This window comes from Mchenga conophoros, linkage group LG2, assembly GCF_057382185.1.
Source record: "Mchenga conophoros isolate Kocher_MC1m ecotype Shallow Benthic linkage group LG2, M_conophoros_male_GT1.1, whole genome shotgun sequence".
NCBI classification, from domain to species: domain Eukaryota; kingdom Metazoa; phylum Chordata; class Actinopteri; order Cichliformes; family Cichlidae; genus Mchenga; species Mchenga conophoros.
In genome coordinates this window covers 23,223,111-23,248,535 of record NC_140527.1, presented here as the reverse complement: position 1 = coordinate 23,248,535, position 25,425 = coordinate 23,223,111, and the positions used below count along the sequence as shown (strand labels likewise).

The 25,425-nt window shown below is 42.7% G+C and overlaps 4 protein-coding genes across 7 annotated transcripts in view; 1 reads left to right on the top strand and 3 right to left on the bottom strand.

The window, feature by feature from the left end:
• The window catches only part of LOC146581961 (integral membrane protein 2A-like), a 7,174-nt gene extending 1,233 nt beyond the window's left edge, over positions 1–5,941 (top strand). The window contains exons 3-6 of the mRNA XM_085288948.1: positions 2,085–2,264; positions 2,363–2,473; positions 3,183–3,327; positions 4,697–5,941. Coding sequence (XP_085145074.1) covers positions 2,085–2,264; positions 2,363–2,473; positions 3,183–3,327; positions 4,697–4,791 — 531 coding nt within the window. The 3' untranslated portion in view covers positions 4,792–5,941. The remainder of the gene's footprint in view (positions 1–2,084; positions 2,265–2,362; positions 2,474–3,182; positions 3,328–4,696) is intronic.
• Positions 5,935–12,040, bottom strand: gpr174 (G protein-coupled receptor 174). The gene is made up of 4 exons (XM_085288936.1): positions 11,358–12,040; positions 10,923–11,100; positions 7,701–8,150; positions 5,935–7,121 (listed from the first exon to the last, which is right to left on the bottom strand). Exons 3-4 carry the CDS (start codon positions 7,998–8,000, stop codon positions 6,321–6,323), a joined length of 1,101 nt encoding a protein of 366 aa, XP_085145062.1. The 5' UTR covers positions 8,001–8,150; positions 10,923–11,100; positions 11,358–12,040; the 3' UTR covers positions 5,935–6,320.
• Positions 12,041–12,199: 159 nt separating this feature from the next.
• On the bottom strand, positions 12,200–17,454 carry p2ry10 (P2Y receptor family member 10). 2 transcript variants are annotated; one of them, XM_085288913.1, is made up of 5 exons: positions 16,755–17,453; positions 16,289–16,392; positions 13,913–14,152; positions 13,654–13,834; positions 12,201–13,372 (listed from the first exon to the last, which is right to left on the bottom strand). In XM_085288913.1, exons 3-5 carry the CDS (start codon positions 14,059–14,061, stop codon positions 12,524–12,526), a joined length of 1,179 nt encoding a protein of 392 aa, XP_085145039.1. In that variant the 5' UTR covers positions 14,062–14,152; positions 16,289–16,392; positions 16,755–17,453; the 3' UTR covers positions 12,201–12,523. The 2 variants fall into 2 exon arrangements, with proteins under 2 accessions (XP_085145047.1, XP_085145039.1); XM_085288921.1 differs by lacking the exon at positions 16,289–16,392 and having other exon boundaries at positions 12,200–13,372; positions 16,755–17,454.
• Positions 17,455–19,235: 1,781 nt separating this feature from the next.
• lpar4 (lysophosphatidic acid receptor 4) lies at positions 19,236–24,925 on the bottom strand. Of its 3 annotated transcripts, none has more exons than XM_085288900.1 (3): positions 24,638–24,925; positions 20,393–21,139; positions 19,236–20,282 (listed from the first exon to the last, which is right to left on the bottom strand). In XM_085288900.1, the coding sequence occupies exons 2-3, from the start codon at positions 20,966–20,968 to the stop codon at positions 19,794–19,796; spliced, it is 1,065 nt and encodes a 354-aa protein (XP_085145026.1). In that variant the 5' UTR covers positions 20,969–21,139; positions 24,638–24,925; the 3' UTR covers positions 19,236–19,793. The 3 variants fall into 3 exon arrangements, with proteins under 3 accessions (XP_085145026.1, XP_085145017.1, XP_085145010.1); XM_085288891.1 differs by having other exon boundaries at positions 24,642–24,925; XM_085288884.1 differs by having other exon boundaries at positions 24,667–24,925.
• Between the last annotated feature and the right edge of the window lie 500 nt (positions 24,926–25,425).

The following is a 25,425-nucleotide window of genomic DNA, read 5'->3' as shown; positions in this document are numbered from 1 at the left end:
GTATATGTGTGTGTGTGTGTGTATACATTAGGCCATGATTGTGGTTTCATAACTGTGCATAACACTTTAATGTTGCAGATCCTTATAGTAGATTCATTTTCTGTCCATCCTTATGCACGTGAGGCACATGCCACCAGCTCTGCAAGCAAGTCACTGAAACGCGTAGAAAGTTAAACTACAACCCAAGACTATTTTACGTTATAACCTTTTCCAAATTGTTTCATTTTCACGTTGCAAATACAGGTCAGTGAAATCACCATGCACATATTGTAAAGGTTGGGGGAGGGGGGGGGGGCATCTGTGGGGCAGACTTTGCAGACTGCCTCTGGGAAATTAAGCAGCTGTATGAATTAATTTGGTTATCCACTGACGTTATCAGATATGTTTTCTTCCTCTCATAAACTGTCACTGTCTAGAAGTGATGAAGAATTATTAACACTGGTTTGTACCGTTAGAAAACAGAGTGCTATTGTTCACTCCTTTTCATGTTTAGAGAAAGTGCAGACTTCACCTTTTTTCCCCCAGTTGTTGTGTTGCCAGCAGGAGGGTCTTAGAGTCAATGAGATGAGGCAACCCCACACCCATGCAAATGAAGCAAAGCGAGGTGGGGGGGAGAGCAGTGTGTGAAACTGTAACTGTCAGTATGTTGCTTGAGAAATTCTGATAAAATTGAGATTTCATCACAAGAATCTGTTGCTCTGAATTTTGTCGTGCTTTTGATCTCAGCTGTTTCCTCACTTCTAAGCTTTGAAACTGTAGTGACACATGATACACAGAAAAAGATAACAATGCAGCAAAACTCAATGGTCCAGTTTGTGGATTTGCACAGCATTGAAGTGAATCTTGGACTAAAGTGGAGAAACCCTTGCAAAAAGAATCCATATCAATAATAGGTGCTGCCCCCTGTTTTGGAGGAAGGAAGGTTCAGGGTTTCAGTAGTCGTCATCATGGGCTCATCCGATTAGAATGAAAATAAGCAGTCATCAATCATGTGCAGGTTTTGTTGTTTTATTGTATATTGTATAACGGGTAAAGGAAAGAAAGACACACATGGACTGCTCTCTTCAGGGCTTAAGCAATCAGCATCATGGGCTCATCCGGTTAGAATAAGAATAAGCAGTCATCTAATTATTCTCAGGGTTTTCCTTTTATTCTCCAAATCAATAAGGCAAAGAAGGAAGGAAAGAAAGACACACATGGACTGCTCTCTCTCAGCTGCCGCCCCATGTGGGAGTGAAGAAAGAGTGAGGGGTAGGTGAGTGCAGTCCTTATATAACGAGTGACAGGTGAGTGCAATTAAGGCCAAGCACCACACCCAATCAAAGGTGAGGAAAAGAAACAAGGTGCATCTGGTGAAGTGAATGTGCTGAAAGGTGAGCCTTTACAACAGCCCCCTCTGTTCATTTCATTCTGTTTGAAAGTATGATTCTTTTGATTGGATGCTCTTTGCAAACAAAAGGTAAGAGCACTGGGTGGGCGGGGCTTCTGACATCTCAGCCAGAGCCAGTGTGCCATAATTATCAGCATAATTATCACAATTTGATTTGCAAGAAAATAAATGCCTCACATATGCCAAAAATGTTACTGGAAATCTTTATTATCAGTGCCATGTGGAGAGTGAGTGTGTAAACATAAGCTTAAAACCTGATATTAAAAGAAACTATGATCAATAGTCATGGAAAAACTGTAGGCTCGTTTGTGTAAACGTAGTCCTGCTATATGCCGTGATGTAACTGTGCTGGAACCAAGCAGAACATGCGTGCTTTGGCTCCCCCTGGCAGCCTGAGCTTCCTCGACAGCTGCGTGATTGTTTTTCAGTAGTTGGTGCAGTGTGTGAAACGTGAACTTTAGACAGGAACAGAACACACAGATTCACAGCTGATATTGCAGATTCACAGTAATACCAGATGATGCGTCTGTGGTTGTAGAGGCAAATCCCAGCTGCACTGCTGGTTGAAAATAAAATAACTCTATTACGGTGCGTTTTCTTTCTTTTTTTTGTAAAATGTACATAAGCAAAGGTTCCAGTGCCCCCACCTCACTTTACATGTTCTTAAGACTAAATGAGATGCATTCTTCATCAGAGGATGTATCATGGCGCGATGGAGTTCAGAGACGTGTCGTCCGGAGCAGAGAGCCAGCCTTACTACTTGCCGCGAGTGGAGGAGGAGGTGGAGATCTCTGACAACATCGCCGTCATCAGCGTCCCTCCTCCCCGCTTCAGGCCCGGAGACCCCGCTTACATCCTGCACGACTTCAACAGGGTGAGGATTGTGGACTCTGTCACACTTGGCGCAGCTCGGTGGATGATTTCTGCTGCTCTAAATTCTTTCCCGATGATTTCATGTGTGTGTGTGAGCAGAAGCTGACGGCCTATCTGGACCTGACTCTGAGGACCTGCTTTGTGATTCCCCTGAACACCTCAGTAGTTCTCCCCCCTCAGGACCTCATTGACCTGTTCTCACAGCTGATGGTGAGTACGGTCCCTCCTAGCAGCACCTGAAGACACAGATGAAAGTCCAGACTTGGATGACGGACAAACCGAACACATAAGTCTTGTTAAAGCTCATGCACACATAAGAAATTCAGGGATGTGTTGTCATTCCACAAACTGTCTGCTCTTTAATCCTTCTCAAATCTGTAATATCTTTAATTTGTACATATGAAGGTAGGTTTTAAATATTGGCTAAACTGTAAAGTTCCTGTAATTCAGTTTTCTATTATTCACTGGCAGAGACTATGCAATAATATCATCTTAAGTGAAACGTAGGTTCTTGACAGGAAACTAAAGATGATAAATGAGCGACTTCCACCCACAGGCTTGTCCCCTTCTTCCTTTATTCATGCAGTAAACTAGAAGTACGCTGCATTTATACTGCATACTTGTATTCAAAAAGTCTCCATATTCAAATAGGGACTTTTTAAAAATCATTGATGTAGTGTTGGGTAGTTTTAGCATGTGAAGGTGGAAACAGGTTGGCGGAGTTTAGTTTGCTTAGTGAGGAAATCAGGAAATTTCAACACTTGGTGTAGAGTTGTTTCACAAATCTATGTTTCATCACCTTTTTTAAAAAAAAATTTATTCAGTTTTCACTGATCTGTTTTATCTGGTGGAAGATCAAAAGTATTTTTTTAATTTAAAAAGGTGCCCTGACAGTCTCATGCTCTGGTCTTTGTTCCAGTCTGACTCTTACCGCAGCTACCTGGTGCACGAGGACCTGGTGGTGACGGAGCGCATTGATGATGTCAAACCCCTGGGCTTTTATATCCGCCGTCTTTGTGATGGAAAAGAAACGTACAGAATGCAGCGCCGTGCCAGCCTGCCAGGTATAGATGTGATGGAAATGTAAAACCTCTGATTAACGTGCAGCTCTGTGGCAACCCCTCGGAAATAGGGTGCAGACCAGAGGAACTTGTGTATATAACATGCATGTCTTTAACTGTATTAAGCTGTAATATATAATCCTCTTTAATCTTTATATTACTTAATTATATTATTTAATCTTTAATTACGACATCACTGCTGTTATGCAAGATTTTTTTGCTTTACTCAGCAAGTGCAAACTAAAAAGTTTGAGTTTGCAACTTTTCCATCCTGTACTTGTCTCGTATTTTAGAAAGGAAGCTACTTGGCTGACATTAGCTCTTTCATAAATAACCAGAACGTCAAAATCAATGTCTGTATATAAAATATATCTGAAACTGGACTTTGTCTTACAGTTTCAGGATCATTTGCATTCATAGCTATGTGTAGAGCTGTTAAGTCATAAGCTAACATTAGCGGTAGCTAATGGTAATAAATAACCACACAGTCAAAATTAGGTCTTGTATTTAAAAGACGGATGCCCCCAACATGACTGTGCTCCTTAGTTTCAGGACTACAGGTTTGTAGTCATGAGTTAAGCTTTTTGGTAACACCGTGGTGCTGCTTAGTCATAAACTAACATTAGCGGTAGCTAATAGTAAGCCACACGATGAAAATTAGTGCTAGTATTTAAAAGACAGACCCCACCGACATGACTGTGCTCTTTAGTTTCAGGACTATAGATTTGTAGTCATGAGTTAAGCTTTTCAGTAATATTGATGTAGTAGTGTTGTAAAGTAATCAGCTAACATTATCGCTAGCTAAAAAATAGCCAGACCATAAAAATTACTGTACTGTATTTCACACTGGTTATGTATAAAACTGTATGAGCTAGCTTGTTTAGCAGAGTGTTAGTGTAATTTATTATGATTTTATCTTTTGGCTAACAGAAACAGCTTTCAAACAAAATACGCTGACCACAACATAAAGGAAGCAAGCTGTCACATAATGCAGTTACAACTTTAGGCCTTCATACATTTCTGATGGTTGAGTTATATAAACATGTATCCCTGTATAGTTCTTATCAAGGATGAAGTTAGCTGCTGACATTGATAACTTTTTATTTACTAGGTACACATTAATATTGATTTTGGAGTCACTAATCACTATGGCTCAAACAGAAACTGCTGACTTATCAAGTAGATGCAGAAATTATACAGTGTCAAACACACTTTGGTTAGAAACCGAATAAGAGGACGAGTGTAAACAGGCACCAACCATGCTTGACACATCTTCCTAAATGTAGTTGTGTTTGAAATGTGTCAAACGCCCACGGCTGAATATTGAGATGAATACTTAGCACTGCTGCTTATTTGTCTTTTTGTTTGTCAGGTGGAGGCATCCAGAAGCGCTCTGCGGACGAATGTTTCACCATCCATCACTTTGAGAACAAGTTTGTGACTGAGACCCGCATCTGCAAGGCTTAAGCATGAATATAGGTCATAGAGAGCGAGAGAGGGTAGGTGGGAGTGGGCGGTGAAGGGAACAGCAGAAAGTTACTTCTGTACAAAACTCTTTCCAGTTTTTGCCTCCCCTGCTTTTAATCTAGTGTTGAGTGAATTTAAGTTGCAGCATTAGAGCCTAGCCCCCTTCTCCTCTGATGTACTCCCTCGAACCCGTGATAGGTCACAAGTGCGTAAGTATTCATTAGCTAGTCTTGTACTGGTTATTACTTTAAGTCAGTAAGCTAAAGTTAGATATACAAGTTTCATTTATTACGTTGCTTTCTGTTTTGTTGCTGTAGTTTCCTGCAGACAGATCTTATTGATGTTACTATATAACGACACATCCGCCTCATCCAGAGCAGAGCTATTAGTCATCCTACTGAATATTCTAGTGAGATCATATTAGGCGTGTGTTGCGTCAACCTCCTGTCGCCGCTCTGACCCGGGTGCACGGTGCAGGTTCGACCAGGTATTTGTATTCTGTTACAGCGTGATATAGCACAAGTCAGCATGGAGATGTCTGGTACAGTATACGTGTAACATGCTTGTCCATGGATGGTAACGCAACGCTCTCAAGTCACCACTGTTTGTAGATATCCCCCACAGTGCTGCTGTGTGATAACTTTAGTGTTTCTGATGGTCTCATACCTGATGGGAAACAGTCCAGCACCCTTACAATATATGACCAGTTTTTGTGTTTGTGTTTCAAGCTTCATGCGTGATCCTTAACCAGAGTGATGAGCTAACGATGAATTAGCTAAAGGGAAATTTCACTTAATTTGACTTGAAAACAGTCGGTTATCTAATTTGACTATTATGTATCCGTAGTGTTATAACACGAGATGGCTCCCTGTGATCTTTACACACATCGTGTGCTTAAATGGAAAACAGTCGTCCTTGATTTCTGAAGTCTGTCGAGCACATTTTAAGTCATTTTTTAGTAATTTCCTACTTGATGCCTGCACACAGAGACAATCAACAGGAAGTGTGTTTGTAAAGATGGGGTTTCTGTCTCTGCTTTTTAATTGAATACTAGAAGATATTAGGGGGGAAACGCCCAATGTTGTGTGCAACTACTGAACTGAACTCCACTTTGTTGTTTGAATAAAGTTGCATTTGTTTACCTACTGAACGTCGCAGTGGCTTTGTTATTATAATGGCGGTGAAAGCGGCACCAACACTAACCCTTTTATCATCCTGCGAAGGACATCGGGTTATCAAAACACTGGATCTGGAGGAAAACTGTCGCTGCATTTCGGGGTTTTCCTCTCTTTCACTTGCTGACACTACTCGCCCTTCATCGAGGAAATGCAAATTGAGAGGGGGAAGGGGAAAAAAACATTTATTGAGAAATAAATAGGTTTAAAAAAATAACATTTTAAAACTCTACTTCCATATTTTCACATTCCCGTTTCAGCATAAATGTTATTTCCATAGTTTGCAGGAAGTTGAAGTTTGCATAGTCTTCAGTCTCAGTTAGTGGTTGCGGGGAGGCTGTCGCCACCAGAAGTTTAGTCCTCCTCTTCGTCCTGTTCTCCGGTTATACAGGACAGACGCCGGCTGAGATGTATGCTCTCCGGTATCTCTGGCTTGCTCAGTCGCCTCCAGAATTCATCAGTAGTGAAATAGTACATGATAGGGTCCAGGCTGCAGTTCAGGCTGGCCAGGCAGAGTGTGACTGGGTGACTTCGAAGAACCAGTTTCTGAAAGTCACAGCTGGTAACTTTCTTAGCTTTGACCATAAGGTCGAGAGGCATCGTGGCGTGGTAAGGTACAAAGCACACTAAGAAGACTACAGCACAGCTTAGTATCATCCTCAGCGCTCTCTTTTTCTCCCCTCTGTCAGAAATAGCATTTGCTGTATTTTCCCGAAGGCTCCAAATAGTCATGCACGTGCAGCCTAGCACCAAAACGAGAGGGACGAAGAAGCCGAACAGCTCTAGTAAAATCAAGAGGGCCCACATTGCCAAAGGACCGATATCCTTCCGCAGAGGCAGCTCCGTGAAACACTTATTTGTGTCGTTCCTTTCGGGCAAGGAAGGATCGTGTCTGAGCAGAGGGAATCCGAGGCAGACGGTACAGATGATCAGCCAGATGATCCCACATATTAACACGTCTCCTTTTTGTCGACCCGAGTTGTACAACAGCGGACGCATGATGAGCTCACAGCGACGTATGCTGACGAAAACCAGGAAGTAGATGGAGGCATACATGTTGACGTACTTGAGATAGAAGCAGAACATGCAGAAGAAATACCCAAAGGGCCAGGAGTTATTCAGGTAGTAGTAGATCCGCAGAGGCAGAGAGAGCACCTGAGGAGAGGCCAGAGTGACAAAATTGAAGGCAGAGAACAGCAGGCAAACGCTGATGTACATATTTGCTCTTTGGCGATGATGGTAAGGAGCTCGCTTGGTTATCTAGTAAACAGAAACATTTCTAAATAGATTTTTAAAATAAAATCCTCCCCGTTAGGCAGTTCATTGGAATAAAGAGATGAACTTCTGTAGTTGTTGTGTTCTATAATGGAAGTTTTTTCTTGTGGTTGGAATTCTCCCACAACTCTGCCAACATCTAAGAGTCATTTTGTTTTTTTGACTTCCTAATTTAGTACATGAAAGCAGAACAAAAACTAAAGAGGTCATTACACTAATTTGCTTTATTGCAGTTTTAAAACCGTATTGTAGGATCAGCATTACAACACTAAATGTAACTATTAGAGGCACGAGTAGTGTAACAAGTACTTCTTGCATGCAAACTTCTTCCCTGATTAAAGCTTGACCCCTGAGGACGGCTATGTGGTCACTTAACCACACAACCACATCATGTGATTTCACAGTAATGGTTTAAACTAGAAAGTAAGTGCGAAATACGACTGAAGAGGATTTTTTTACCTGCAGTAGGTCGGCCACAGCCAGGTTCATCATGAACACCACGGCCTTCTTGGTCTCTCTGATGTAGGCCCTGAACACCCACAGCGCCAGCACGTTACCCAGCAGGCCCGGTGCTAAGATCACACTGTACACCACGGCATACAAATGGTGCTGGTAGTCTATTATCTCACTGGTATTGGAGCAGTTCATATTAGGAGAACTGACATTCATGTCAGTGTTAAGATGAGCTGCCTTGCAAACCAGCAGGAAGCTTGTATCAGCAGAGCTGCTTGTAGTCCGGTGACGGGTTGGTTTGAGCATCCATGCCGCTGGTTACATCATGCTGCAGCCTGTGCAGCTGGTACTCTCTGCGGCATGTCAGACAGAGGAAGAGTGTCTTTTGTTTTAAGTTTTTGTCCAGCGCTGATGTGTCCTCCAGGCTTCTCTGCGATCCCCAAAGAGTCTGGTGGTCTGGTAGAGGAAAGAAAAGTAAGTTAAGTTAGTGTAGTCGGAGGTGGAAAGCGTTACCAGAAAGAGGAAGAAAAACAACTACAGGTTTCTGTGCTGTCACCTCACACCAAGAGGTTCTGTCTCTGCCTGTGTTTTCTCACACACTGTAGTACAAATCAGCTCTTGACAGCGACGCAGTTGAGTTTTAACTGCTTTATCTTTCGCCTAGTGCAGCCTAGGGATATTAAAGTTACTGTTTTGCATGTTGCATAGATAGCCATCAGAATTGGAGAAGGAACCTTTTTAGATGAGACACAGATGACATTGTGCTCGGCGGCAGCACCTGCCAGCTATAATCTCCCATGTGTTTTTATGAATAACGTAATTAATCAATGATCCTTGATAGCTGTGTTTTTGCAGTGCCCTTTACAGCAAGCGTGCAAACCCGCAGAGAAGTCGGTAAAATCCCCCACGTGCTGCTTCACTGCCGAGCATTATGGTGCCTGCACTGAGTCTGTGTGAAATAACTACGGCGCAAGGCATCAAAGTGAAACTAGCGTGGTTAGCGCAGGCAGACCAGGCAACTGGTTAACAGCCCAGATCAAGGAAAAACCTGTCACTAAAGAGCACTTTGAGATGAGGAGCAGCACCGCGGGTGGTTTTTCGATGTAGGTGACGCCTGTAACGCGCTTCTTTTTTTCCCTCCTTCTTTGTGACACACACACAGAGCAGAAAATGAAAGTAACAGAGATGAAATTTTAAAGCTTTTAGATGACCTTCAACTTAGATTATCTTCAAATGCTTTCGGTTCAAATGGAAATAGTAATGTTAGGGACTGAACAGCCTATAGGTGCACACACCCACAGCTATAAACTTTAGTGCGTATAAACCAGTTTAAAATTATGTTTTTTTACTTACTGTTGTCATCCTCTTTTTGATCAGCTTTTGTTTCTTGTTATCTTATTTCTAATGAGACTTATTAGACCCTAGCAAACCCAGGAACGATGTGGTGTTGTGATCTTCCACATACCTAGTACCCAGACACCTGCTATGCTCAAATAAACATCTCCATGTGTTTATTTCTGGCCTCCATTAGTACATTAATCCTCTATCAGTTTAAAAGGGACAATGTTTATCATGTGGACCCTTAAATCATACACTGTCTTCCTCCCTTCCCCCTCTCTTTAAGCTAGCTTTCTTCTGATTGGCTGCTCCTTGCAACCAAAAGGTTTGAATAGCTGGTGGGTGGAGCTGCTGTGCTAACCGCATTGGGATATTTTTAAGTGACATCATCCAGAGCAAAAAGCAGTGAAAAAAAGAACAGAAACTGTGTTTAGAGTATTCTGAAGCCTGAACTTTGACTCACAGGGATTAGTAATGCATACTCTGATGTCATTATTTGGAACTTTGGCCTTGTTTAGCACTATGAGAACACTATATATGTATGGCAGAATGTTAGCAAAGCATATTAGACCTACTTTAACCAGTTTCAGGACATCTCAGGATCATTTATGAACCATTTTATCGATGTGAAAATGCAAATCAGCCAGTAAAATATTGTTCATATTTGACAAGAAACTTACTGCCACGTAAACTGTTCAGAAAAGCATTTTTTGTTTTGTTTTTTACACCTACTATACTCAAAACACGCAGCAAAAATTGTGTAGCTATTTTCGTGCGTGAGGGGGAAATGGCACTTGCCAAACACAAGACAAACAGTGGTTAACTAACTGCTCTTAGTTCTCTTTATGGGCTCCCTCAGCAGGTTTTTATACACGATATTCGCGTTCCTGTTGCTTAACTAAAAGAACGCCACATTTCTTTACAGGGAAATGACTAAATATAGTGGCACATTTGACTACATTTGAATGCATACATTTGGCTGCTAGCATTGCACTGCTGTTTCAGCTGCAACAGTAAAAAGATGACACGGTTTGAGTATTGCCTTCTCACCCGTGTGTCTGCCCTCCCCTAAAGAGTCACGAGATAAATTCTGCGTTGGAGTAAAATGATTAATAGGGTGGACCTTTTTAGAAAAAAACAAAAAACCTTTATTTGGGAATATATTTTTACTTTCTTCAATGTTAAAGCTATTTATCTAAGACATTTACACTTTTTTTTGTTAGTTTGTACTCCTTGTTTTTGTAAGCGGTTACAAGCCAAAGAAGTTTAGGCAGCAGTCTTTTGATAATGACCTGTTTAGTAACTTGTACCTTTAGCAGTGTGTAAGTAAATGTAGCGGAGTGTAAACAGCGATCCCTGCCTGGGATGTACCAGTGTAAATGTATAAAGTAGTATTTGGGCCTGAACTTAACTCCTCACAATCATACACAAACAAACAGTGGAATTTTATTTGTAAAAAGGGGGGGTATGCTAAGCTTGGACTGCTTCTCAGCTCCCTGACTGCCTTTTATGCTCAGGCCGAGGCCCCAGTAGACCGTCAGCCCTCGGACTGCCTTTTAACTCAGTGACCGCTGACCTGTGTGTTACTTTTTGAAAAGGATTCTCCACTTATTACTCTCACTTATGCACGTACCATGTGCTTCCTTCCAAGGCTGTGTGTTGATTTGTATGATGTGCAAAAGGCCAATCTGTGACAAGCTCTCGTTTCCTTCTCGCAGTAGAGGCTTTAACATGTATGTACAGGAGTCAAACCGAGACCATCTGTTGTGAAAGTAACATGTTTACGGTAACGAGCGTCGAGATCAAGCTGAAATTTCCATCTAACCGAGAGAAGTGAGCTGTTTTTAAAAAGATAAAGCTAAAAAGAAAAGGCAAGTGCTGCTCCCCTACCTTAGGACTCAGTAGTTTTCATCAGGTCTTGCCAGTGGAAACACATAATCTCATCTGCTGTGATTCACCTCCGTCTGTGGGCTGCTGGCATGTAAGCAGCTTTCTGAAGATCTGACCTCGTGTTTCAGAACCAAAAACGCTGCCGGTGAGCATCGGGGTCCCTCCACGTGTGTGTGCCCTGTTCAGATACACAAGAAAATATGCCGTGATCTCCAGGAAGTCCACTGACACATAAAGACCAGACACCCCAATACTGGCCCTCACACACACACACGCACTTCAACATAACAGGCATTCCACACACTGGAGAAACAGACAAGGTCCCCCATGAGCCATGACTCCACATAGAAAGCATCCACACACAAACCCCCACACACTCGCTACTTTCTCCGAACACTTCTGAACATTATTAGCAATTAATAATCAACCTCTCACCTCTGTCTTTAAAGATGCTGGAGAAACGAAAAGCTGATAAGACCGAGGCGTCAGATGAAAAACTCCATCCTCCTTTCTCCTCCTCTAACACTCTTTAATTTCAGTGTCCCGCCTCTTTCTCTCTCTCTGCCTCTCTCTTTCATTCTACCTCTCTATCTATCTTTCATATCCATTAACTTTTGTCTTCACTCGTACTCTTTCCTGTTTTGATTTCTTATCTATCACTCGTTGCATGTGTGTCGCCCGTCTGTGTGTCTGCTGTTCTGGGGATTTTAGCGCGCACACACACACACACACAGACACACACACAGAGGGCTTCCTGTGAGCATAGGGGTGTGGTTTACAAGAATTTTCTTTTGACGCTTCTGCTATTACACTCTTAGTTGCCATTTCCTTGTGGACAAAGTCAACACGTCAACACGCACTTTTTTTGTTTTGTTGACAGGACATCAAAAAAAATCAATCAAAAATAAATATTTACACCAAAGCCACGACGCAAACTTTCACAAGTTACAATGTGACACTGTCAGAAAGCAAACGCTACACTTTGATGCGTGTGAGAACAGAGAAACAAGAGGCAGGTGCATTTTGGTGGATGATTCATTCTTGGTAGATTTCCTTAGGTGGGCTGCATTTGTGCGTCTGGGGGCTGATGTAGACTCAGAGTTCGCTCAGGCTTGGCCTGTACAGATGGGTGGGTGGGGGGGCGCCTGACAGTTACTGGTTTCAGAGCTGCTGTAACTGCTGCCAACTGCCTTCACCACTTTGCATTCTGAGAGGAAGTGAAGCAAAAATGAGCTGGCACCTGTTTTCACATTTTACCTGAAAGAAAAAAAGTCCAACTCGCAGTGAAGAAACAAACATCAGAGCCAGAGATGAGACTTAAAGCTTTTAATGGGAGTGCATTTCACATACAGCTTTTATTACATAGCTTATATCAAGTTTTATACACACAAACTGAAACATTGGGCAGCGTTTACGATACTGCATGTTGGAGGGTGTTTTCTGCTTGCTTTAGAGGAGGCGGGCTTCACACAACTCAGGTCAATGTCTTTTGGGTTGTTTGTGTTCAGACAGCTGCAACATGTCAGCTGATCATATCCAGCTTGTGTCAGTCGGCTTTAAAGTTCAATAGAATCCTTCATGGACTTTTCCTCTGAGCAATGCTACTCCCTGTATGAGGAGGTGCTCATGAGTCTGCTCTGCAAAGGACACTGGGTCGGTGATGTGGTCGGGGAGGAGATGGAGGACGAGAAGGAGGAGGTGCGCCTTTTGAGGTGCATCCTAAACTCGGCTGTAAGAAAGTAATAAAGGATGGGGTTGAAGCAGCAGCTCAGGCCCGCCATGCACAGAGACACTGGGTGAAACTGGAGCACCACCCTTGTGACGGTGCAGCTGGACACGATACTCTGCTTCACCATCAGGTAGAGCGCGAAGTTGAGGTGGTACGGAGCGAAGCAGAACAAAAAGAGAATGAAGCAGCCCACCACCATCCGCAGAGCACGCCGCTTCTCGCCATTTGTGTGCTTTTCATTCGGTTTCTCCGCCTGGCAGTTGGAGGTGACTGAGTGGAGGCGGCTGCGTGCTGAGGAGTTGAAGGAGTTGTGCTGATCCTGGATCTGCTTCTCCTTGAGTGACCAGAAGATGCGGACGGTGCTGTATGACATGCATGCTAGAGGGATTAGGAAACCACACGCCTCAAGAAAGACCAGCATGGTGATCGTCAACGAGAGAGGAGGTTGGCGCATGGGCAAGTCTTTAAAACAGCCCGCCGAAGTGGCGTTGGAGTCTAAACTCTGTTTGGTGACACCTAAGGGAAACTGGGCATGGGTGCTGTTTAATGCCACTTCATTTTTGCTACTGTTGTTGCTACTCCGCATCAGGATAAAGGGAGAGCAGCTCAGACCAACCACAACCCACACTACAAAGCTGATCAGCAGGTCATAGCGACGCCGCCACCTTCGAGCCGTGAACGGCTTCTGCAGGAACAGACACCTCTGCATGCTGATGCACACCTGAAATCAGAGAGAAATGAAAAGAAGCTACTTTGTTATTTATTCTGAGGCACAGGAAGCAAAGCAGTTCCAAGAAGGAAGACAGAGGCTTTCATTCAAATCACTTTCTGCTTTGGAGTTTAATTTTTAAAACAAAAACAACAACAAAAGTGCTTTGTACTGACATTTGACTGATTTTAAATGTAATGAAAACTAGAAAGATCTCATTTGATTATCCTTGTTCCCTGTGATGAGCATTATCAGGAAATTCAAGGCTTGCTTTCCCTAAACTGCCTGCTTACCAGGAACATTATAGCGGCGTACATGTTGAGATATTTCAGGTAGAAGCAGAACAAGCAGAGACCGCGTCCAAAGGGCCAGGTGTGCGTGAAATAATAATAGATCCTGAGGGGCAGAGAGAGGATGTGGGCCAGGTCTGCGATCGCCAGGTTTATCATGAAGATCACCGCCTTGGTCTTCTTGCTGTTAAACGGCACATACAGAGAGAGTTAGTGAAAACATACCTGAAAATCTAAAGGTGTGAACTTGTATGAGTGTTACCTGATGTATCTGAGGAGGACCCAGAGTGCAGTGGTGTTGAGCAGCAGCCCGGGTATGAAGAGTATCAGGTAGAAGTAGGTGTATATCACGTCCATTTTCTGATTCCAGACCGTTTCGTTGTAGTTGCATTCAGTCATATTGGTGACCATATTTCTTTTTCCCTCACAGTGACACCGATGATATAACCAAGCGTGCCTTTCCTTTGATCATAATTTTTTTTTGCTGAAGTACCTTTGACAGCTGAAAGGCAGAGGAGAACTTGTGAAACATCCGATGCACATACACGTTGCGCTTTATCTTTCTTTTCATAATTTGCCCTTAATAAAAATCTTGTAGCCTGCGCGTGGAAAGAAAAAAGCTGAACAGTGCTTCATGTTTCCCGTTATGTTGTTGCGAAAGTTGAAACTAAAAGTTTGCTTTGAAAACTGGAATCAGCAGCTGCCAGAGCAACAGTCAACGGTGAACCTACATTTTCACTTTGGCAGGTGTGAAGCCTCCTGCAGTGTGACACATACTTTGTAGCTTTAAACCCAGTTTAACACAGAAATGCTCCAAAAAACAAGAGCAACTGCAAAAAAACTGCATACTGGTTTAATTCAAATCCAATTCAATTCAATTTTATTTATATAGCGCCAAATCACAACAGCAGTCGCCTCAAGACGCTTTATATTGTACAGTAGATCGTACAATAATAGATACAGAGAAAAACCCAACAATCATATGACCCCTTTAGAGCAAGCACATTGGTGACAGTGGGAAGGAAAAACTCCCTTTTAACAGGAAGAAACCTCCAACAGAACCAGGCTCAGGGAGGGGTGCGGTTGGGGTGAGAGAACTGAATGACTGCAAACGTCTATATGTAAAAAAGTATCAAGTGTATTTAGATGAGATGATGTAATCATTGAGTCTAAAAGTGAATATTAACAACTCATTAAAGGGGCATTCCATGAATTCAGTTCATCCACTTTCATTCGTTGCTGTTGCTCCTGACATCATCATCCCGATGATGTCATTAGCACTACAGGAAAAAAATGTAAGAGTTTGGCTTTTGCTTGAAAATCAACCGGGGCATTCATTTCATGCTATTTGAATCTGTTAGCCACTTTGCAACCCACCTCAGCGATCCCTTTCATGCTGCAACATCAACACCTGCTCTATCCTATGTGCTACTCCTCGTTTCACCTCAGTGTGCACATGGAAAGGCAGAGGGAGGTGTGTCCTCTTAGATCAGCTAAAAATAAATTGCTACAAGTAGAAATATCAGTCTTCCTTCACTATATTTGTTCCTTACTGATCAGTCAGGATATCCCCACCTTTCTTCTTTGGGGCTTGTTTGTGGGAATTTCTAAACAGATTTTGAAGCAGATGTAGCTGCTCTCTGGAGATAAGTGCCATAAAGTCTATTGGACTGGTAAGCTGCAGACCCAGATAAAAACAAGGTGTCATAAAGCAGCAGCCAGCAAAACACAGAAAAGGCTTGCACTAATGGCATATAGCAAACTTACAACAATTTTCTATATGAAGTAATTTTGGTCATCACAGCCAAGCTAATATGAAAAAAAAATGATTCAGTTAAATTTTTCTCCCCATTCTTGTGTGATGGTTAATTGTTTAAATTATGTGTTTTTATATGAGAACGCCATGAAAAAGCTGTTAAAGTGAAAATAAATCAAAAACTGCTTAGGACGGCAGCAGGAAATGACCGGAAGAAAGATCGGGGACTGGCTCTGCTTATCACGGGAGGATCATCCTTCCTCTAACATCATTATAAGTCCGCACCCTTTCCTACACTAGGCCCACGAGGGGAACACAGTAATAGTGGTCGTTTTTTAAACTGCTTCACCAGATTCAGGCCTGTTTAGACTTGTCTGACAGCTGCTGAGACTCTCAGTTTAAAAAAGCTCCCTGATGATGCCTGTACGATAAAGAGTTGTGTAATACTATCTGAGGAGTTGTGCTTAAGGAAATTACAGAAACCGAGAATTCATTTTCATGACACACCATGAAACACGTGTAAAGAGTTTCTTATAGCTGTTAAACGTGCTAACATAAAATATCAAGTTGATATGATTAAATATTGGTGATACAGTAACTGGTGATTCGCTTTAGCCAACATCGAAACAAAAACAACAATAACGATAACTTTTTTTTTTCAGCGTATCAGAAATTTCAAAGTCTTTATATCTTGTGACACAAAAGCTTTCGTATGCACACGGCGACACATGTACATTTCCAGATTTAAGATTAAATGCAAAGTGAAAGCACTAATAACAGTCCGTTAACATCAGCAATATTCAAAGCATGACTCTGACCGCAGGGCACAGCAGCATGACGCCCTCACAGACATGTCTACACAAACAAACACTGTGTCAATACCTCGTTTCTTGTGCCTCTAAATCACCCGTATAGGCAGAAGGTCGAGGTCAGAGCCAGGAGCGACCGCGTGGAGCATCGCGCACACCTTCTACAAAGTCCTCGCGCTGTGCAGCAGAAAAAGGAGTCAACAGATGCCGAAAGAAGAATCTGTCAGCGCACTGCAGGTGAAGACAGCATGAAGCTGATGGTGATGTGATATGAGAGTGTTTGCTGGAGGTGGCGGGATCTGGTGTCACTTGTTCTCTGACTCAACTAGCTGCCAGTTTTGAAGGGAAGGGGAAGCTCTGCCCTATTGCGTTTGAGTGTTTTTCTGCAGTTTGCGACGTCGTCACTAGTGCTTAGCAACGCACGTAAGAGCTAAGACGAGCAGAGTTGGACACACATGTGGTTAAACCAAATGGCAGCAGGAAAAGAGGTTACGCTGAAAGAGCACAGGCAGATGCAGACACATGCTTGTTTTTCTTACCTCAGAAATTTCTGAAGATTTTCAAAAGATCTTTTCAAAGGTGATCTGGTCCGCAGACGCAGCAGATCCCGAGGAAATCAGCCCTCTTCTTTAGCTTCTCTTCTTTGCAGTCTGTATTTAAATACATCTACAGTGCAACACTGACGGTGTAAAAGTTGTCTCAGTTCACTGACAGCCGTTGTGACCAAAATAACTGCACTCATCTGCTTCCCCGTTCAGATTCCGTACTTCCGTTTTTAAATCATAGTATTTATTCAGCAAAATGTAGGTTACCTGGCTCCTAGTCCTCTAAAAATTAAAAAGAAAAATTAAATAAAAAAGCTGCATTTGTGTGTCCTCTGACAATGAGCAGTAGCTTTTAGGCTTTGTTCTTGTGGTTATGGTTTTCGTTCACGAGGCCTAGAGAAAAAAAAGAAGGAAAGCCTTCACGTGCTGTAGAAATGTTTAACCACGCTTCAGCTTTATGACATACACTCGCCATCCTGTTACTTTCACAGCATGAGGCCACACCCAGAGAAAATAACTTGATAACACTTCCCATGCTTGCCCCAGCTGCTTTATGGCTTCTCTGAGACTTCTACAGGGCTGACAAACAGGTGACTATAAAGCCCAAAACAGGAAAATAATCAGCAAACGTGGAACGTGGTCTGTGGTCAGTCTGTCTCAAATTAAAAATTGCTGTTCTTCCAACTTGTTGCCACTAGATGTCAGGACAAGCCACTGGTCATAAATGACTGAGCCATGTGCATTTTTCTCTTCTAGATTTAGGGCAGACTGTTTCTTTAACAGACGTGCTCGAACGGTAAACATCTGACTGTTATCTGTTCAAAAAAATGGAAAAAAAGTGACGCAACACTCTTGGAATGAACCACTCGGGGGGTGAAGCTCATGCATACCTCTACACTCCCACTGTTCTTATTTCCTGGTTTTCTTCTCTCCTCCTGCTACCCTTGACCCCAAATCTGAGAATCCAAAGACTGCTGCCCCTCTGTCGTTCTGCTGCTAAATGCTCCCATCATTCACACAACCAGACGCACCCCCCCCCAACACCCTTATTTCTCACTGTGCATACCAATGAAGCAGGTATACTCTGTTACATTGCCAACTAAGGCAATGGAAAGCAAAAGTTGTAGTGCTTAGTAAAGGAATAGAAAAAACTAAACTTGTACCTACATTGAGTGTAATGACCCCAAAAGAATTTATTGAGCTTCTCCAGCAGGGGGCTGTAAGTACACAGAGAGAAGCTGCGAGCCTGCTGTCATCCTCGGCTCTACAGTTTATGCTTTAATGACCAAACACGAGGTGGTGCTTCAAGCATGGTGGCATAGGGACTACTTGTTGAACTACTGAAACTCGCTGGGTTGGAAGACGGTAGAGTTCAGCAACACAGCTGGTTGCTCTACACTGTGTTGTTTACTCTCTGGACCGTTTATAATTCCAAGGTTTGAAGATTAAATAAAGCCCTCCAAACAATCCAGCAATCCAACCCAAACTTGTAGGTTGATAACAGGAAATTTCACCGTTAATTCTGCATCTGCTTGTGTTATTGATTCCTGCCTCACAGCTGACCTCAACTCATGTGTCCTACACGTGTATGAATACTTCTGCGTCAGATCTACATTGTAACTTATGCAACAACCGAAACTTCATTTTAACCTTATGCCGAAATCTTCTAAATAACCTGCTGTGTACATCCAGAGAAATGTAACTAAACGTCAGGTTGATGCATACCACATAAGGCTGAGGTGTGGGGATAAAAGGAGTTTACTGTTACTATGTAGATTTCCCACAGAAGTATAAATCAAGTTTAATGTAGAGCAGTTAAGCTACAGGTGGTTCCTCCATCTTCAGATGCCAAACTTGACCAAAGTTTAACTTGATTCAGAAGCTTCTTCACAGATTCAGCTGCAAAATCGATTTATTTTGCTGTTGCAGATGCTGCTCTGACCGGATTGTGCATCCTCTTCGGACTTTATGATAAAGATTGGACAAATTCTGCACGTTTCTGCATTTTATACATGCAAATTCAGCAACACTCAAACATCCAAATCTGCTGACACACAAGTGTTTTGTGCTCCATGCAGTTTAAATCCATGATTTTGGGTAAACAGCTAAAGGCGTTCATCTGTACTTGGAGTGTTTGCACATTGCTGTGTGTAAGAGACTTTGAGCAGATCTGCAGTCTAAGGCCGGATTAAGACAGAGAGACCTCATTCAGAGGCAAACAATGGACCATTGCTCCAGTCATAATAAGCATTTGGCCTGTGACACAGCACACAGGCCGAGGTCCTCAACTAAATCAGAGCTGCCCTCTGCGCTGAGGACAAGCTCACACTGGCTGCTTGGTGAAAAACCAAGAAGCTGGAGTAGAAAAACTCCCGCACAAGTTCAAATGTACAGGCTCGCTGACAAAGAGCAGCTCAGAGCAGGTTTGACTGTGAGGACAATCACAAGACCGGAGCAAAGAAATAATGAATGCAATTCAAAAACAGACATTTACTGGCCTCAGTCTTCAACATGATGAGATACATTTGACTCAGCAGGTCAACACAATGCTGTGTTACACAGTAGCATTACTAGTAACACACCACAGTGATATAATGCACTGTGAAAGCTTGAGCTTTATAACAATAATACTTAAGGAACTGTTGTGTTACACAAGTACTAAACAGCATGTGGATGGACATCATCTTCTTCAGAGTCCAGTGGAAGTGTGCATGTCTTATGTTTGATCAATGACATGTCAGAATCTCTTATAGACCCACTTTGAGTCTCTGGATTATTGCAATAGTCCCAGTGTAGTTGGATCTCTGGTCCCTGTAGCGATCGCTCATAAAAACCACAGATACATTCCTCTGATCCCTGGTGCCGGGTTAATCCATAAAGCCCAGGCCATGCCTCAGGACTTACCTCAGGACTTAACTAATCTGGTGAGTTATGTGTTTTCCATTTTCAGGACCAAACAAGTGATTGTTATATTTGTTAAATTCAGGAGTTGCAGTCAAATCCACCCTGTCCTTCTTCTCCTTCTTTCTTGAGTCACAATTGAATTTCAGTGATCTTTGTCTCTTTTCCGTTGCTGGTCAGAGTGTGGGTGTCGCTTGGGACAGCGGTCGCTGTGTCCTTAGTCTCCGTGTCACTGCGGGGCATGCTCTCAGGTCGAGAACCAGACCCTTTGCCTCCCTTGGTCAGGCTCTTCTGGAAGCTCTCCGAGGTGAAGTAGTACACCACAGGATCCAGGCAGCAGTTGAGACTGGCCAGACATAGAGTGATGGGGTAAAGTGTTCGGACAAAGCGCTCCACAGTGCAGTTAGCCAGGGCCTGGGTTCGCACCAGGGCATACAGGAAGAGGATAGAGTTGTACGGGACGAAGCAGATGATGAAGATGCCAAGATGGACAAGGATCATCCGCAGGACGCGTTTCTTACTGTCACAGCCGTGACCAGCAGTCACGGGGCGACGCAGCGTCCGCAGAACCAGCGAGGAGCATATTAAATTGGCCAAGAGCGGGAGGAGGAAACCAACAATCTGGAAAAATAATAATAATAAAAACATTATGAAAATTACACCTTAATTCTACGTCTTGGTTATCGTAATAAAAAAACAAAGTCATCTGTATGTTGTGCGTCTCGATTCACCTCGATAAAAATGGTGATTTTAGACAGGTAGGTCTTCCAGGTGTTCTTGGAAAAGCCCTCGAAGCATGTGGTGGCTTTGTGTCGGCTGTTGATGGTAGAGAAGAAGGTCACCGAAATGCCTCCTCCCACGATGGTGAGCCACACGGCGGCGCACATCAGTGCCGCGTTCCTCCGCGTCCGGATGCCGCGTGAACGGAACGGATAGACTATCGCCAGGAAGCGGTCCACGCTGATGCAGGTGAGGAAGAGCATGCTGCCATAGATGTTAGTGATGAAGGCTGTTCCCGAAACCTTACACAGTCCATCTCCAAAAGGCCAGTTGCGGTTCACGTTGTAGAAGACCTTGAACGGCAACGTGAAAACAAACACTAAATCAGATAATGCTAAGTTGGTCATAAACATCGTGGTCTCGTTCTGCATCTTCATCCGGAAACAGAACACAAAGAGTGCGGCACAGTTGGTTATCAGGCCCGACACAAAGACCACGCTGTAAACCGCAGAGTACAAGTTGTACTTGAAGGAGTCGTCAATCCCACAGTCCACCATTCCGGTCTCGTTGATCACCAGGCTAGCCATGTTGAGAGCTCAGCCGCAGAGGGGGGGGCTCCAAAAAATATATAATAAAAGGGTGCACAACAGCTCAAAAGCTGTCGGGAAACGGGGGTGTTTTAGAGCGGAAATCTGGGGATCAAAGATGTCAGCAGGGGATCCACCAGTCAAGCCCCCTCGGAGTCATCGTCAGTCCTCCTGTGGAGAAAGAAGGAAAAAGCACTTAGTCACTTCCTCATTACAAAACCACTCTAGTTCTCCAGAAAATGTGGTACAACTGAACATGATGCAGATTTCATTTTAGGAATATGGCTGGTTGAAATGTATTACTCTGTGTTTCTACAACTGAATCTCAAGTGTACAATTCTGAAGAAACTACCAGATAGAGCCAAGTATTTAAAAGAAACAAGATACAAACAAAACTACATGGATTATCCATCCAAAACCATCTATATGTACGTATTGATACAGTCCTAAGATTTGGTCATGTTTGTATGTGACAGGATCGGGAATCATGGAGTCGCTCGTGATCAGGTATCACAATATTTTATATTTTAATTCTGAAAGGCACTTATCCGTGAAACATGCCAAAAAGAAAATAGTAAACCTGAATCTTGAACTGCATGATTATTATATATTGTTATCTGGCACTACTACATTTGTAGCTGATCGAGTAGAGTTAGTAAGGTAGGTTGTGAATGTTTCTCTCTAGTTGCTGGTCGACTTTTCTCTGCTTCAGTCAGTTTAGGAGGAAAATAACCTTTTAGACACAAATAACTGTGACGTCTTGTTAAATTCACACTATTGGCTAGCTGATAACATAAAGACATCAATGCTGCTGAAGTGGAACCTCTGCAGAAATTCTTCTCCAGTGCTGTTAATGTCAACTGCAGGTCACAAGTTCAGCCTCTGCCTCCCTGCTGCAGTGCTGTGCGGAGTTGTTTCCACAGGAAGAGGTGAACACGGCACGGTTAGCGTAGTGTCAATAGTGTCAATCGGATGGTAAGTTTCAGTATCGATTAGCATCCGAGTATCAATTTCTCTCATAAATGTAACGCTAATAATGGGTCAATTCAATTAATTCACGGGATTTATATGTAATTATTTGCTATAACAGTTACAAAATTGGGATATACCATTTAAAAGTGCACATATACAGACTGGGAAACTTTACGCCCATAAAAAGAGAGAATATTGAATGAATAACCACGCTACTTTTCATGAAGTCTTGTATGTAATCCCAGTAATCTTTCATATCAAAGATAAGATAAAACAAAAACTGAGGGTGCAGACACATTATGTCAGTATGCTGTGAAACTGCTTCTATCTGAACAGATATTGGCCTTTCACAGCAGTGTCTAATCAGAGGAAGTGAAACAAAATTACTGAATATATAACTATTTCACCATTCTAGCTGCTTTCAGGACTGTGTGAGATAACATAGCTAGAGACCGGAATATGTACTGTAGTGGGATATCTACATATTTCCTTTAAATTCCATTTATGTCCATGAACCAGAGTCAAAGAGTGCAACGTAAAATGAATGTATGGCTGAACTCCAGCTGGAAGAAGTAAATAACCCAGCGTGGTGGAAAGAGCAGCTGAGAGCGGCTCCCACCATCACAGAGCACTGCTGTGGGGTGAAATACAATAGTTTTGTCAAACATTAACAATTACACTGATCTGATATTGTTCCAGACAATGTGTTCCCAAGTTGTTTACTCGATGCTAAATCTGAATGTGTGAGGTCAGAACAGGAAGTAGGCAGATGGAAATGTGTTGGAGAGTGGTAACTATCTTATCTCTGCCACATCCACAACAAATTCATTATTTGGATTGGGGTAATGATTTCCAGTGAATCACAGTGTTCGAGTGGAAGTAAGTTAGAGGAAAGAAGCATTTCCATGTAAAAGAACATGGGCATGAAATTGCTACACAAAATAAGAGTAACTTTCCTTACAAAGTATTACAAATGTGGCAAACTAAACAACGCTTTACACTGAGAAAGAGGTGACGTCACCGAGCAGAACTACAAACCTTTAACTGCTGAGTGATTCAGTTCACGTTAACACATTATTTTAAGTTTCATAAGCAGTGCAGCTGTATGATGTTGGTTTCTAAGGTTTCTAAAGTCAGTTAAAAGCAAACCTCTGTGATGTCATCACACTTTGTGTCCAATTAAAAACAGAAAATTTGGCATTTTAAAGCGATTCCTGCATCCATCATTTTTCAAGCTTCACCTAAAACTCTAATTCTAACTTTCTTTTTTTGGTCTTCCATGGAAATGTACCCATGCTTTCCCACCCAGTTAAATAACCCGACAAGAGTTAAATCTGGGTTATGCAATTACACTAAACAAGCAGTGAGGTGCTCTCAACAGACTCTCCAACGCACGTACAAAGTGATGAGAGTTCAGGCTGTGTTGATAAATAAAGACGAACATATCAAATATGGATTTTCAAGTTCGATGGAGTAAAGCGTACACTAGTCCATCAGCACTGTCCTATGCCTCCATCAGCCTTTACAATACCCCTACTGTACCCGTCTGCACCAGACGCACGCTTACATATGCACAAGGCTCCACATGTGAACGCACAAACAGGCAAACACTTTAAATGTGCCAGTCCTCCCTCTCTCTCTCCCACACAAACACACTAACACTATGCTTTTCTGTGTGCCGTGGCTCAGGCCCAGGACCCCTGACAGCGTCCCTGATTCACCGTCAGCTGTTGTTGCCTTTAAATGCAGCAGAGCCTATAGAACCGGGAATCTGGCAGCTGAACAGCTTGTTTAAAAGTCAGGAGAACTTCCAAGGTTTGAGCATGTTGTGGATTGCCAGTGGTCCAGCTGAGGGTTCTCAGCCTGGAGTGTGTGATTTCTCGCACAGGTCGTGGACAGCTGCACGGTTACGGGGTCTCCCCCCGTAGCAGCGACAGAAACAGGCCTCTGGAGACTCGCTGATACCAACAGATCGAGTTCAGAGCTCAGCACATATCCAGCTGTTCCTTTCTCTCACATGCTAGAAAGAATGAAAGCACACAGGGCTGAAGGTGGAGGACGAGGAGACGCACAGCGCGGTGTAATAAACGGACATCTTGACTACTTCACAACAGTACATGAAGTCCTCTGGGTGTTACTTAGATCAAAGCAGAAACAGTCAAAAAAAGTCAATATTAGAACTTTTTTATTATTATTAATAAATGTGAACATTTGCTAGTTTTCTTCTTCTATGATCCCAATTCGAGTATTGATTGAGACCTGAGAAAATGTATTGGACCTGTTTATTATTTAACTATTTTATGATAATATATACACAAAATTATTAATCAAATGTTTTAAAAATAAAGAAAACTAAAAGAACAAATATGGTGCTGGACGTAGTGTAATTTAACCAGGCTGTTACATGCACAACAAATACACAAAAATCTACTCATACTATCCATACTGCAAAAAATCTGTAGTAATGAGCATTACAGACAGATGCTAATGGTATTTCTTTCAGCTGCATCACTCCATCCACAGCTTAGGTTTTCTTTGTTAAAGCTGTTAGACATGTTGCTGGTTTCAGAAGCTTCAAACAACCAGAACCCGATAAAAAGGTGTTTTGTTTTTTTCTCCATTAGAGACAAAATCATCGGTTATCATCAGCTATAAAGGGAACTATTGCAGCTTAAAGACAAAGCAGAGCAAACTTACTGACAGCTGAATGGACGGTGACAGCTCACCTCCCGGTCACTGATGTTTGTCGGTGCAGCGGCGCAGCTGTCAAAGGGGGCGAAAAAACCCTCCAGACCTTCTTTTATTTCCCAACTTAAAGGTTTTGCTGCTGCTCCGACTGCAAACTACTTTCCTTAGAGTCTCTCACGAGTTAAACTGTAACCCACCAGCGCAAACCACTGGTTTTTAAGCGAGCCGCAAATCCTGACGACTCGCTCCGTCCGTCCGCTACAAATGTGACCGCATCACAACCCGCCACGCCTGCTGTGCGCGTGCGGAGAGCCGCCCGCACGGTGACAGGAAACGAGACAATAGTACCTCGGCCAGTGAGAAGGAGAGGAGGGGAGGAGGGAGAGAGTGAATAGAGATTTGTGAAGAAGGAGAGGACAAGGAGAGAGGGCCACACAAGAGTGATCCATCACAAAAGTCTTTCTTTTTTATTTTGCTTGGATGAGATAAAGATGGAGAGATTTTATTGGAGGATGTGCGGGTATAAACAGAAGTGCACTAACAAAAAGTTTGTATAACTTCATTGTTCAAGTCAATATTTGGTATGATCATCTATATTCTTCAGTACAGCTTCCTTTTAATTTGCTCAAGTAGTTTTCAGGAATAGTTTTCCAGGTTTGCCAGGGACATTCAAAGCTCATTTTTTTGATGTTGGCTGCCTCTTGTTTTTTGCTCTCTGTCAATATTTTTAATTCCATTTTTTTTATATAACTCCAAATAACAACAACAGTCACCTCATATTTATAGCCCCCTTTATA